This window comes from Danio rerio, chromosome 3, assembly GCF_049306965.1.
Source record: "Danio rerio strain Tuebingen ecotype United States chromosome 3, GRCz12tu, whole genome shotgun sequence".
NCBI lineage: Eukaryota > Metazoa > Chordata > Actinopteri > Cypriniformes > Danionidae > Danio > Danio rerio.
Window position 1 is genome coordinate 62,911,379 of NC_133178.1, and position 15,078 is coordinate 62,926,456.

The following is a 15,078-nucleotide window of genomic DNA, read 5'->3' on the forward strand; positions in this document are numbered from 1 at the left end:
TAAATCAGCAGCTTCTCTGAGCTCTTTTCATCTGTCAGACTTCATCTTCATCAGCTTCTGTCGATCTGTCGCCTGTCAATCATTCAGCGCTGCTTCCTGATGATGCGCTGCTGATGCCTGATGATGTCACCGAGCGTCTCTTCAGTCTCTTATAGCTGCTCTCTGATCAGTCTCCTCTTCAGTCTGTTCACATCACACACACACTCACAACATGCTGACGCTCTTCATCCTCCTCATCATCACTCTATCATGTGAGACGACACTAGACTGCAGATGCAGAGGCACATCAGACTGTCGAGTGTGAGTGTTGTGTGTCATTAATGCTGTGTGTGAGTGTGTGTGTGTGTGTGTGTGTGTGTGTGTGTGTGTGTGTGTGTGTGTGTGTGTGTGTGTTTGTTCTGCAGGTGTCAGTGGAGTGACTGTAGTGACTCAGAGTCCTCCAGTAATCTCAGTCAGTAAAGGAGAAAGTGTCTCGTTGCTCTGTAACACAGGCAGCTCTACTGATGGTGGACGCTGGTATAAACAGCTCGCTGGAGGAACACCTCAGTTTGTGTTAAACTCTTACCATGGCTGGAGCTCTCCAAAATTTGGATCTGGATTCTCCTCTTCTAAATTTTCAGTATCTTATCCAACCAATTCAGACTGTCATATGTCAATCAGTAATGTGGCTGTGAGTGATTCTGCAGTGTATTACTGTGCAACATGGGACGACACTGCTAAAGAGTGGGTATCACAGTGATTCACATCATGACAAAAACCTCCTCAATGCTCACATTCACTTCTGCTTTTGGCCAACAGATAATACTGTAAGAGCTCGACTTCACATTAACAGTGAATGACAAACAGATAATTTCATGTCTTTAATATTGAGTCCTGTAATTGAATTTATCTCTTAATTTGCCTTTATTTGTGTGCTGTTTGGATCTGAACAGTTTCTGACTCAGTCTATATAGCAGTATCTGTACATTAAAGCAACTCGCTCTTTATTGCAAAGACAGACAATCAAAGTGAATACAAACACTTAATAATGATTACAGGACTGTACAAACATTGCTCACTCTCTGTGTGTCCTACACAATACAGGTGTAACATCCTTTAAGGCTCCTATATCTGATCATGACTAGTGCAGTATATCAGTGACTCTCTAATGCTGTGTTGAACTGGATCTCACTGGTGAGTCTTAAAAAGTCTTAAATTTCAAAAACTCAATTTTAGGCCTTAAAAAGTCTTAAATTGACTGAAATATTGTGTTGTAGGACTAAAACCAATTTAAACAGGTCTTAATTTTGTAATGTAAAGCTATTTAATTGGGCTGATACACATCCAATCACTAATAATCATCACAATAAGAGTTTATTTATGAACTGTTTTTACTAATATGGTGTAATTATCTTCCTTACAATAACATTTGTTTTAAATGTTTTAAACTGGGCCATTAGACACAATCCTTAGTGTTTAGCCTTGTCTAAGTCTAAAATTTCATTCATAATGGTTTTAAAAAGGTCTTAAAAGTCTTAATCTTGATGTGATGAAATCTGTAGAAACTCTGAAACTGCTCATAGAGATTTTTTGAGTCCTCATGATGAGTTTATGAGATTTGTTCTTATTTTTTGTGAATTTTTGCTCCAGATGTTAATTTTAACAGTGTGTTATCAACATTTCAACATGCGACATCACAAATTACATCCTTAAATGTCTTTATATAACTCTAATATCAGTGCTTAACACAGTGAATTATTAGTGGCAGAAGAGCAGCTCCTGTCTAAAGCTTTATCAGTTCAGTTTTGAGCTTCTGTTAGTGGAGAAATGCTGAGAAATGAAGTCTGTTTCATACACTGCTGCACACGACTCAATAACTCGACTCTTCTGAACACACATGTGTAACTTCATTTATTATTTTGTGTCTCTGATTGGAGAATTAGTTTCTTCTTTTACTGAACTCGACCGCTTTAGACGGCTTCTTCATCTTCTGCTCCTGAATTCAGTCATTGTGAAGTGAAGCTCAGTTTAGAAGAGCTGAGAGTCAGAGCACAGGAGACCCGGGTCTGATCCTTACTGAAGTCAGATCCTCACAGCACATCTTCAGCCCTGCAGATACAGAACAAACTCACTAAAACATTTACACCTTCATTACAAACCACAGCTAGAGAGGATTGTGTGTGGGATTCATCTGATATTGCTCTAGAATTAGTGACTGTTTTCTGCTCTTCCTGATGTTTATCTGCATAAAACACACATCAATGAAGAGCAGAGAGACGTGAATTATGACCTGAAGTGGATGCAGTGAACCCTGACTCACATAACTGTACATGCTCACGCTCAGGAGACACCTGTTAGCTCAGCAGGTTTATGTAAATGACTGTGAAACTGAGGCGGGCGTCTCTTTTAGTGTCTCTACAGTCTTCAAGTTTCTCTCTCTGATCATCTCAGCTTTATTCTACAGCACTGCTCATCTTTACACGTCACAGACACCAAATCACAAGATGATCTCAATATTCTGCTCTGTCTGCACTCTTCTGACCTGTGAGTTTCCTCATGTCTGATGGACAGTTTAAAGTGTTGGACACACGATCTCATGTAAAGCTTGTGTTTGTTCTGCAGGTGTCAGTGGAGTGACTGTAGTGACTCAGAGTCCAGTAATCACAGTCAGTAAAGGACAAACCGCTCAACTGGACTGTAATCTGGGGACTGTGACTGATTATCCTGCTGTATGGTACAAACAGACTCCAGCAGGAGTTCCTCAGTATGTGTTATACAATTATCATGACTGGAGTTCACCTGAATATGGATCTGGTTTCTCTGCTCCTAAATTCACATCAACACATTCATCTAAATCAGATTATAGTCTGATCATCAGTAATGTGGATGTGAGTGATTCTGCAGTGTATTACTGTAAGACATTGGACATCTCTGTTAGACAGTGGGTATCACAGTGATTCACATCATGACAAAAACCTCCTCACTGCTCACATTCACTTCTGCTTTTACACAACAGATGATCAGAGCTCAACTTCACATCTAGGATTAATAACACAGCACAGATTCTGCATTTTCACTACATTATATTTCACTTAATCATTAAAATTAACATTAAATTACTTTTAGTGAAGTTTATTTATAAACTAATATCGAGAGGATCTTGTGATTATGACTGAACACGGCTGGTTCTGCATTAGCATGCATGATCCACCAATCAGGTCATTCCTAACCCACTATAAAGAGTCAGGGTTTTTCACTACAGTCATCTTCGATTTGAAGAATCCCCCCTTCCACTCCTACCTCTTCACCTTTCCTTCTATAGGGCGGCACGGTGGCCCAGTGATTAGCACTGTCGCCTCACAGCAAGAACGTCACCAGTTCTAGTCCTTTAACAGGCCAGTGGTCGTTTCTGTGTGTAGTTTGCATGTTCTTCCCGTGCTTGAGTGGGTTTTCCCCGGGTCCTCCAGTTTCCTCCCACATTCCAAAAACGTGCACAACAAGTGAATTAATATCTCACCCTGCAGCATATCTTTTCATAGCATTTAATTTTTAGTCATCAGTTTTTATCAAGAGGGAGTTGTCGAGATCTACCTGAGCTCAAGGCTCCCCTCTCGCCCTATAAACGTGAGGGAACCCAGGGCTCAAGAACCTTTGGGCTCAAAGCTCTCTCCCGGGACAGCATGCCAAACTTGCTTATAATCAATCATCAGCTAAGTGTGAACTCTTAAAATGAAGATTAATTTGGCATGCATTGATTAACAGAACATCCAGACTGATCTTTCCATATAATGACAAATGACAACAACAAAAAGATCAAAAACAGGTACTGATGTGATGTAGTCAGCTTTATCAGTGGTTTGTGTGATACTGTACATACAGTAGGCATGCTTCATTCATGTATTCATATGTGCAGTTAAATAAATAATAATTAATGATTGAGATATGCGTTTTCAGTGTGTCAGTGATAATGATTGGATTCTGATTAATTCAGTAACCTGTAATGGTCTATTTCAACAGACATGCAATTCTCAAACACAACCTATTTTTGTTATACAATATGGTGAAATGGACCAAACGGTAACAAATATCTGACAAACCGTGAGCTGTCAGTCAGGAGTGTGCAGTGTGTGTGGGAGTAACAGTGAGCTGATCTAGAGGGTGAGTTTAACCCTGTCAACAATGAATCATTTAATCACCTTTTAATTTCAGTGATAATACTGTTAGCAGAATAACACTGACTAGTGTTGATTTAACTCTGACATAAAGCATATGACCCATTAGATGAAGCAGTTGGTGTTTGCTGATGGAGTGATTGTGTGAAGTGTGGAGCTCCTCCCTCTGTCAGAGTTTCTCTTCTCTATATGAGCGTCTCCTTCTCTCTGATCGTCTTCATGTCTCTAAACTCAAACTGCTCCTCACAGGCCAGATCATGCTGATCATCTTCTACTGCTCTCTCCTCACTCTTCTGTCATGTAAGTCACACATTTCACTGCAGACATGCCGATCTCTCAGCAGAGACAACAGATTCATCACATTCATATTATTGATTATTATTTTACAGGTGTCAGATGTGCGAAAGTCTTTACTCAGAAACCCTCCATAATGACTGAAGACAAGGGCAGATCTGCGACTCTGGACTGTAATATTGAGAAGGATGAAAGTCAATATGTCAGCTGGTATAAACAGACTCCAAACGCAGCTCCTCAGTTTGTGTTGAGATATTATCATTCTCACAGCTCACCTGATAGATATGGGGATGGTTTTACCTCCAGCCGCTTCACATCTAAAGCTCAGTCAAGTATTGACTATAGTCTGATCATCAGTAATGTGGATGTGAGTGATTCTGCAGTGTATTACTGTGCAACATGGGACGACACTGCTAAAGAGTGGGTATCACAGTGATTCATATCATGACAAAAACCTCCTCAATGCTCACATTCACTTCTGCTTTTACACAACAGATAAAAAACATGAAGCAGATTCAGTTTTGCATTCAAATTAAAATATGGAAACCAAAACATAAGTGAATGACGTATTGCTATGATTTTATATAAACTGTTATCAAGTTAAAGCTTCTGACTCGCCTCAATAAGACTCTGATTGGCAGAGAGATTTAAGATCTTCCAGATCAGTGACCAAATAACAATCTTTACAGTAAGTTTACCAGAGAAAAACAAGTAGAAAAGTGTAATATCTGAGCAAGCCACACACAGCTCTGTAAATTATTAGAGTATTATGAAAATATGAATATTGTACACAGTAAACATGATCTATACTCGGTAATGGAGCAATAATAAAGGTGTATGTTTTAAAGTTTGATGTTTCAAAGACGTTATTATTGTTGTTTTGATTCAATGTTCACATTTATCAATATAGATATAATGTTATGTGTATTTGGCAGGATGTGGGATGGGAGGGCACTGAGCTCAAATGGTCCATACCTGAAGTACCCCCAAACAGCAATTTAAGCAGTACAACCATCCAAAGCCACAATTAAATACCCTAAAGAGTGCCCACATTTGTAATGCTGGTATTTTCTGGAATTAAGCTCAGACTTTTTGGGTTTTTTTTTACTTAAAGAGTCTATGAGACTCCCTACATAAGGCATCAGACAAGTCCTGCTGGTTGATGTGCTGGGCAATGCTCAAATCGCCCATCTTAACTTTGAGAATGAACAGATAAAGGAAAAGTCTGGAGGGTCATTGACTTCTGCATCTTCAGGTCTGATGATGTAAATTCCAGTGACTGTATAAGCCACGTCTCTCTCCAACATCCTCAAAGTATCCTGCACAACACAATTAGAGTAACACTGCTCAGTCATGATATGAGCATCAACAAATGCAGGATTAGGAAATCTGATCTCAGCATTTCATCCAAAACTAGAAATAGCAAGAATAAATAAATAATAACAATTAAATCTGACTATAGGTTTTAAGATACAGTAAAGACAGCAACAGTCACTGATGCCTGCAATACTAAGTTTAAATGAACTATTCAGAGTTCTGTACTATGTTTGTTTTTATTCTTGCACTCATCCGCTAATGTTTTGGAGTTAAACGTCTGAACTGGGATGGGGTTAAATATTGATTAATTTGTCTCTAAAATGCATTAAAGAGCTCAGCACTGCTTCAGTGATAATACTGTCAGCAGAATAACACTGACTAGTGTTGATTTAACTCTAGACACTCGGCTGTAAACTCTGACAAAAAGCATATGAACATTAGATGAAGCAGTTGGTGTTTGCTGATGGAGTGATTGTGTGAAGTGTGGAGCTCCTCCCTCTGTCAGAGTTTCTCTTCTCTATATGAGCGTCTCCTTCTCTCTGATCGTCTTCATGTCTCTAAACTCAAACTGCTCCTCACAGGCCAGATCATGCTGATCATCTTCTACTGCTCTCTCCTCACTCTTCTGTCATGTAAGTCACACATTTCACTGCAGACATGCCGATCTCTCAGCAGAGACAACAGATTCATCACATTCATATTATTGATTATTATTTTACAGGTGTCAGATGTGCGAAAGTGCTCACTCAGAAACCCTCCATAATGACTGAAGACAAGGGCAGATCTGTGACTCTGGACTGTAATGTTGAGAAGGATGAGAATTATGTCAGCTGGCATAAACAGACTCCAAACGCAGCTCCTCAGTTTGTGTTGAGATATTATCATTCTCTCAGCTCACCTGATAGATATGGGGATGGTTTTACCTCCAGCCGCTTCACATCTAAAGCTCAGTCAAGTATTGATTATAGTCTGATCATCAGCAATGTGGCTGTGAGTGATTCTGCAGTGTATTACTGTCAGACATGGGACAGCTCTGTTAGAGAGTATGTATCACAGTGATTCACATCATGACAAAAACCTCCTCAATGCTCACATTCACTTCTGCTTTTAACAGATGATCAAATTCACGTCTCAGATTCATAAAGAACTGGGTCCTGTACTATGACTTCTGGCTACATTCCTAGCTAGTGAGTTAAGTTTGAGTTTAGTTTGCATCAATCCTGTGTTTAGGTACCATAAATGTTGCTCAGCTTTATTCACTCTTTGTCACCCTGGTATGTTACACCGTAGAGCTAACATGCTCCGAGTTATGCCCGGGTTATGGCTGACCTGATTATGTCCTGGTTTAGAGACCTTACAAACCAAATTAACTGTAAGCAAAGTGACAGAGTTTCACTAAAAAGTCAAACACATTTACACATACATTTCTCAGATTGTAACAATGAGTATTTATAATACTATAGATGATTTATATAGTAATTATATCTGTAATCCATCACACACAAGCAATTTTAGTTAAATAACCTTTTTCAACCTTTTTTATAACCTTTTTTTCATGAATGTTCTCAAAGTTTTTGTATTTTTTAATCTTTGGTGCTGTGAACTAAATATTTTGGTTGTAATGTGATTGGCTGGTTTGCTTCATGAAGTCAGGATCAAATTCTGAGTTAACAGAGAATGTTGATGATCAGTTTCATGGTACCAACAAAGACTGATTACACTGGTTTGGTTTGGATTGGTTAGGTTTGGTTAACGAATCACGTACTCCTGAATTTGTTCAGCCCAAGTGTGCCGCAAGCCTGCGTTTGAGTGAAGGTCTCGGCCGTTAGATCGCCCCCTGGGGGCTGGCTGCAGTACAAGTCATAAAGCCCGCCTCCTCCGTGTTAATGAAGGAGACTTGAGCCCAAATAAAAAAATTATTACACTTGCAATAAAATGTCCCGAAAGATGGCTCTGGTAGATTAAGGCACTGGTTTTTGTGCTGAAATAGGTGCAGATCTTCATTTTTGTAAACAGTTTGTTTTTAGCAGTAATTTAATGCTGGGCGTGTCATCGTGATTGACAGCTGTGATTGACAGTTTCTCAAAGCAGCGCGTCTGAGCTTCGGCAGGAGACTGAAGTGTTATTATTCGATTTCTGTGTTATTTTACCATGACAAAATGAGTTCAGCAGTAAACTACAGTTTCTGACATACATGATCTGGTGGAACACTGTTTATTCGCTAAGGTCAAGGCTTTTTCGGGCTTTATTAGTTTGCTGATACACGCAGATAGCAAAATACACTCGGGCCAGTTCCTGCTAGATTCTCGCCTGCCAGAGACTTACCCCTCAGAGCTCAGACTGACTACCTCTGCTGGACCTACTCCGGATGCCTGGACTCACTGCCCGATTCCAGCCCGAGTCAATCGAGCCAGATGTGGCGTCCGAGCGAGCCGGTGCTGCCGCATGCGAGCCGGAATCGGCCGGCGACGCCGCGAGTAGGTTATGCGCTGCGGCCCGGAGCTGGCGCGATTGAATATATAAAACCCTCATATTTGTTAACGTTATTACATCCATTTGTGTTGATATGACAGCAAACGCATGCTGAGAAGTTCGGGGGGCGTAGTTGATTTTACATAAAGCGTTTGGTTGGAAGCTCGACTCCGCTCATTTTCACGGCTCCTCCTCTGGCTCCATCAGACAATCCTTCTGCGCATGTCAAGGCTCCAATTTCAGCAGTCTTTTGCGACAGTTTGTGCCCGTCAAGCAGGCGTTTTGCCCTCAAGGCGTTCAATGGGAAAAGGGGCTGTCGCGTCGTCCATATTTTTTACAGTCATTGGTTCAGCCAGTATCATGTGTGGCGAGAAGAAGAACAAAACACAAGGCAAGAGTGGACTGATGTCAACACAGGCTCATTCTGAAAGCGTAGTCCTGTGGACGTTTCTGGAGACCGTGAATTATGTAGCCAGAGGAATGTATGGCTGCATTTCATTTTTTAAGCAAACACTATGGGGCGGTATGACGCCGTTCCTTTTGCCGTTTACTGGCTGACCGCTTACCTCCATGTGGAGGGCTTTCCCACTGCTACTAGATTTTCCAGTTAACTCGTCGTGTACGTCGGCGGACTTGAGACGCTGAGAGGAGTTAACCACAACAATGACGACCAGGTTTGAGTCCGGGGAAGAACGGTTCCAGAAATCAGGTAAGACAAAAACAGAATAAAACAATCGAGTGATTAACAGGGTGAGAATGTGGTAAAATCTGAAAACATGGTAAAAATCAGACGAGGGCTTTTCTTTTTCTGGACGACTTTTGGAAATCGTTGGTTGGGTTTAGGGAAGTAAGTGGGTGGGTCAGTACATTGGCCGGTCGCCCAGTCAATCTTTTACCCAGACAGTCAGTCAGACAGACGGTCGGTCAACAGCAGCCTCTTGTGGGTTTATGCGAGAACAAGGGGTCGAACAGCACTCGCGAGAGACATTCAAGATATGATAAAACGCACAGAGCGGCCTCTCGCGGATTCGCTAAAACAAAAATGTCAAAAATACATACCTCCTGGGACATATTTCGCGGCCTCCAAAAACATCCACGGGACTACGCTTTCAGAATGAGCCTGGGTTGCCTGATGTACACAAAAGCCCCGGAGGGTGATTTATTTACAAGTGTTCCAGAAGCAGTGCAGGAAGAAAAGTAAGTCTTGCAGGAGGGAGGCTTCTGGAAGGTGAGTGAGGGGAGTCTGGGGATGCACTGCAGGCTTTTAGTGGTGAGGGACGCACACACACCACACACGCACATGAGACACCTGCTAGCTCAGCAGGGTTTATGTAAATGACTGTGAAACTGAGGCGGGCGTCTCTTTTAGTGTCTCTACAGTCTTCAAGTTTCTCTCTCTGATCATCTCAGCTTTATTCTACAGCACTGCTCATCTTTACACGTCACAGACACCAAATCACAAGATGATCTCAATATTCTGCTCTGTCTGCACTCTTCTGACCTGTGAGTTTCCTCATGTCTGATGGACAGTTTAAAGTGTTGGACACATGATCTCATGTAAAGCTTGTGTTTGTTCTGCAGGTGTCAGTGGAGTGACTGTAGTGACTCAGAGTCCAGTAATCACAGTCAGTAAAGGACAAACCGCTCAACTGGACTGTAATCTGGGGACGGCGACTGATGATTCTGCTAAATGGTACAAACAGACTCCAGCAGAAGTTCCTCAGTATGTGTTAAGATTTCTTCATGGCAAGAGTTCACCTAGCTATGGATCTGGTTTCTCTGCTCCTAAATTCACATCAACATCTTCATCTTATTCAGATTATAGTCTGATCATCAGTAATGTGGATGTAAGTGATTCTGCAGTGTATTACTGTAAGACATGGGACAGCTCTGTTAGAGAGTATGTATCACAGTGATTCACATCATGACAAAAACCTCCTCACTGTAACATTCACTTCTGCTTTAGTTAACAGATGATCAGAGCTCAACTTCACAGATTAATAGCACATCACAGAAATTTCCCTCCATCACTGAATATATATTAATGTAAAGTCTGTCATCATGAAATAATAAACAGAACATCCAGACTGATCGGTCCATATACTGAACAATAAGAGTCTGATCAGAAACTGTAGTTACTAATGTGAGATTGACACTAATGAAGCCATAAAATACCTTGTTAATAATAAAGGAAACTCTCCTCTGGAGTATATTAGTTATACAATATGATTTGAGCTTGAATATATCCACATCTCTTATTGTTTTACGCTGATTTTGTGCTGTTTGGAGTCTCTACAGTCTCTCTCAGCTGCAGAAGAACAACAAGCATGAATGAGATTGTGTTTAAAGCACTTGAACACACAGCAGATACCACTGATATGAAGAGTAACGCAGCAGCAGGAGTGTGTGTGTGTGTGTGTGAGTGTGTGTGTGAAACATTTCTCCATGAATGAAGTGTGTAAAGCACACGGTGAGCTGAGCTTGAGTGAGTCTTTCACTTCTGTTTGTGTCTCTTCACAGACTGAGGAGGTTTTTGTACGGCTGAACATATCAAATCTTTCACTGTGGTATTCGGACAAGGAACTAAACTCATTGTGACGGGTAAGTCATCGCTCTACTGTATTACTCTTCATCTGCTTCATGTTTATTATATTGATCTGTGCTCTATAGTCAGTTTTATTAGTGGACTGTTAAGAAAGCATGTTGTAGATTTAGAGTTAAACACATTTCATTAATGTAGTGGAAGAACTGTTGCTGCTAAAAGTAGAATAACCGTTACTCAATTTTAAAAGTAATTTAATAAGTATTTACTAATGAGAATTATTAATTAGATCTTACCCAATTTCTTTTGGTTTGTTATCGCTGTTACATTTAGATACTATTTACCCGAATATTTATGATAGAATCTACCCCTAAAGAAGTGAGTGCAAATTATTGCCTCAGTTTTATTGAGTAGATTCTATCGGTTGTTTTTAAAGTGCATAAAACTGCAGATTTTTTGCAAAATTCTGTGCAGAAATAGCTAAAAATGTCTGTAGATTCTGTCTGGCCCTATAATCACTCTACTGGGCTTTCATTCTGTTACTGTATAGTGAACTCATTGTAGATATATTTATGTTTTTATCTCAGTTTTTATACTTGCTAACACTTTATTTAGATGGTCCAATTGAGTATTAGTAGATCTGCTTAATATCTGTTGGTACGCTCCTTCAACAGACATTTAACTGACTATAACCATAACTCTTAACCCCAGCCCTAACCCCAATCTAAAAGTCTTCTTATAATCTAATGAGAATCAGTTGGCATGCAGATGCAATCTAACTTAATTGCAACAAAAGGACCATCAAAATAAAGAGTGACCGTTTACTTTGCCAGTCACAATTATTTTCCATCAACTGCCCTGAAATACACTGTTAAATGAGCTTTATTAGTCATATTATTATTATTATTTATTATTTTTTATTTAAAATTCACCTGTAATATGTTGTGATTTAGGAAGCTTTAGAAATCATTTTGTATAAAAGTGTATTCAGTTAATCAACAATGTCTAGTATATTTGTAGTTAAAAGCCTAAAAAGTGTATTTGTACTTTAAATAGTTATGTTGTAAACTAAAATCAAGTCATCGCTCTACTGTATTACTCTTCATCTGCTTCATGTTTTATATATTGATCTGTGCTCTATAGTCAGTTTTATTAGTGGACTGTTAAGAAAGCATGTTGTAGATTTAGAGTTAAACACATTTCAGTTCAGTATTTTTTGCTCCTCAAGCGTCAAACCCTGAAATATACTTTCTCCTAAAGTTTAACTCTCAACCACAAGAGTTTTCTGTCTGGATGTGTTTTATATCAGTGATCACTCGACTGGGCTGGTCAAGTCATTGTAGATTATCTTTTATTTTTTAATTCAATTTACTTTGTTAGTCATGTTTTTTTTTCCATTAGGTTGCTTGGATAAACATTTAAAAGAATAAAAAAAAAATCACTGCAGATTTAATCTTAAATTTACTGATTGTGTGTTAAATGAGCTTTATTATTATTATTATTATTATTATTATTATTATTATTATTTTCATCATCATCGTTATTAAACCATTCTTATATTATGATTTTAAGAAACTTTCAGAATTATTTTGAATGCAAGTTTATTTAATTAATCAATAAAATAATGTTTATTTGAACTTAAAAGCAGAAAAACTTTACGTTAAAACAAAAATCAAGTATGTATTTATTTCATTACTTGTTGGTTAAAATCTAATTTAAAAAAAGAGGCAAATACAGTATTAAAATGACAAATATATCCCACTTATATTATATTTTGTAATTAGATCGCAATTTTCACCAGTAAGTAATATAATCCACCTTTTGTCCAGTTTTTAATCAGAAATTCATGAAGAAAACGTGAAGCACTGCAGCCTTTCAGTTCTCGTAAACCTTTGATCAAACTCTCATCTTCAATCCAAAACACTATTTTTTATGTGAGCCTAAAGGCTTGTAAACACTGGAACCCTTTTCGTTTGCGTTTATCGTCAGCATTTTACGAGATGTTTTGTCAGATTAAAGCCCAAGCGATTTTCACTGGCGTCAAGCAGAAGAGTCTGCAAAATATAAATATGCCGTTATTTCACCGTCATTGCTTCATCGTCAAGGAAAGTAAATAAAAGGATTATTATAATGCACAGATTGTGCTGATATTGCTGTAGAGAATTTAGTCATTCTCACTCCTGTAGTACGATTAGCAGTCTTATTTTTGTATGATACAGTATATTACTGCTTGTTTTATAAGGACATGGTGTTTAGTCATTTTTGATGTTGTGGGGACATTAATGAGGTTAACGGCTCAAAAATCACACAGAATAAAGTATTTTAAAAACTGTCTCTTGTAAGGGTTGTGTTTAGGGGATCAAATATACAGTTTGTACAGTATAAAAATCATTACATTTATGGAGAGTCCCCGTAAAGATAGCTGTACAAGTGTGTGTGTGTGTGCTGATGCTGATGTTGGTGTGTGTTGTAGACGCTGCTGCTGCTCCTCCTGTGCTCACCATCCTCCGTCCATCATCCAGAGAAGAGCTGAGCTCCAGTAAAGTCACTCTGCTGTGTCTGATCAATCACATGTCTGTGGCTTTCGCTGATGTGCGTTGGCTTGTGAACGGGAACTCGGTTACCGAAGGCGTCTTCACCGGCTCTGCTGAACAGCAGCCTGATCACAAATTCAAGAGCAGCAGTTCTTTAACCATCCAGAGCTCCGAGTGGGACAAAGACAGAGAGCTGACATGTGAAGCCACTGTGGCCTCCAAAACCAGCAGAGCAAGCATCAGGAAATCTGAATGCAGCGACTGAACCTGGAGAAGCGGATGTGCTGTTCTACTGTTATCAGAGCTGATCATATCTCTTGCTGGAGTGGCTCATCAATATAGAGAGTGCTCAAATAAAGCCTCCTCATTTTCTGCTGATGATCTTTTGCCTTTAATGTTGATTTACAACTGTTTTAATAAACTGCATCTTCAACAAACTTTGTCTTTGTGTTTATTGTCTTACTGTCTTTCCGATGAGATGTTAAAGCGAGGTTCTGACTCTCTGTGGTTATTAAAAATCCCATGGCTCTTCTCGTAAAGAGTAGGGGTCCCTGATATCCTGGGCAAAGTTCCTCAATCGGCCCTTACGATCATCATCCCCATCCACTGAATTGGTTCTATCACTGTCTGTCCACTCCACCAATAGCTGGTGTGTGGTGAGCGCACTGGCGCTGTTGTCCTGTGGCTGCCGTCGCATCATGCAAGTGAATGCTGCACACTGGTGATGGTGTGGAGATGTGTACTTTGTGTGTTTGGCCATACACAACAAATGTGCTATATAAACACACATTACATTACATATTATGCAAAGGAATGAAGAGATTGAACCTTTAAACTGTATGAACTGCTGTCAAGATGAAGTCAAGACTGACTTTAATAATCCATGAGGGAATAAAGGATGAAAATCTGACGATACAAACACTCAAATCGAGTCTTCAGACTGAAAATCAAAGAAAGCTCTGTTCATCTGAGGGTCAAACATCAAACTAAACTGCTGTCACTGCTACACTGTAAAAAAAAAACTAGTTTTACAGAAAATATCACTACATTTTTTTACAGTAATTGTTTTGTAATTTAAAATTATATGTAGAACTTAGTAAAATGACAAACAATCTCTCTAAATTTACAGTTTGACTTTTATTTTAGGTACTTTATCATTAAAGACAAATTACTGACATTTTTGTTTTTATACAGGGAAATTACAGTATTATTTATACAGTATTTTTTTCTGTTATTTTAAATTATATTAAAAATCCGTAAAAATTACAAAAAATTATCTGTAAATTTACAGATTGACTGTTATTTTATGAACTATATAAGTAATGACAAATTACAGCAATTTGTCTGTTTTATACAATAAACAGGCTGTATTATTTACACAGTGTTTTTCCTGTTTTTTTAAGTATGTTTTTTTTTTTTAAATTACGTAAAATTAAAGTATAAAATTGTAATTACTTGCTCTGTAAAAAAAAAAAAAAATGTAAAAAAAGGTCAAATGACTGGCAGCTGCGGCTGCCAAACAAAAACCATAAAATTATGGTAAAATGTCTTTGTTGAAATAAAGTGCAAAAACTGATAAATCTACAGATATTTTAATTAAAATGTTTACAGAGAAACACTGTTATTTTACAGACTTTTCCTAGATTATTACGAACAAATCCGTTCAATAAAGTTACACACTAAGAGCGCTCACATGCACCTCTTCCAGATTCTGCTGATTGCACACACACAGCCGGAGGATCGTTATGAACTGATTACAAGCACTTTA

The 15,078-nt window shown here is 38.7% G+C and overlaps 1 gene segment (V, D, J or C); it reads left to right on the forward strand.

Annotated features, from left to right (window-relative positions):
* The first annotated feature begins 9,621 nt into the window (after positions 1–9,621).
* On the forward strand, positions 9,622–13,651 carry LOC141381317 (immunoglobulin lambda-1 light chain-like). The segment is given in 4 exon segments: positions 9,622–9,737; positions 9,816–10,138; positions 10,802–10,835; positions 13,250–13,651. Coding segments are annotated over 4 exon segments (723 nt in total).
* The last annotated feature ends 1,427 nt before the right edge of the window (positions 13,652–15,078 follow it).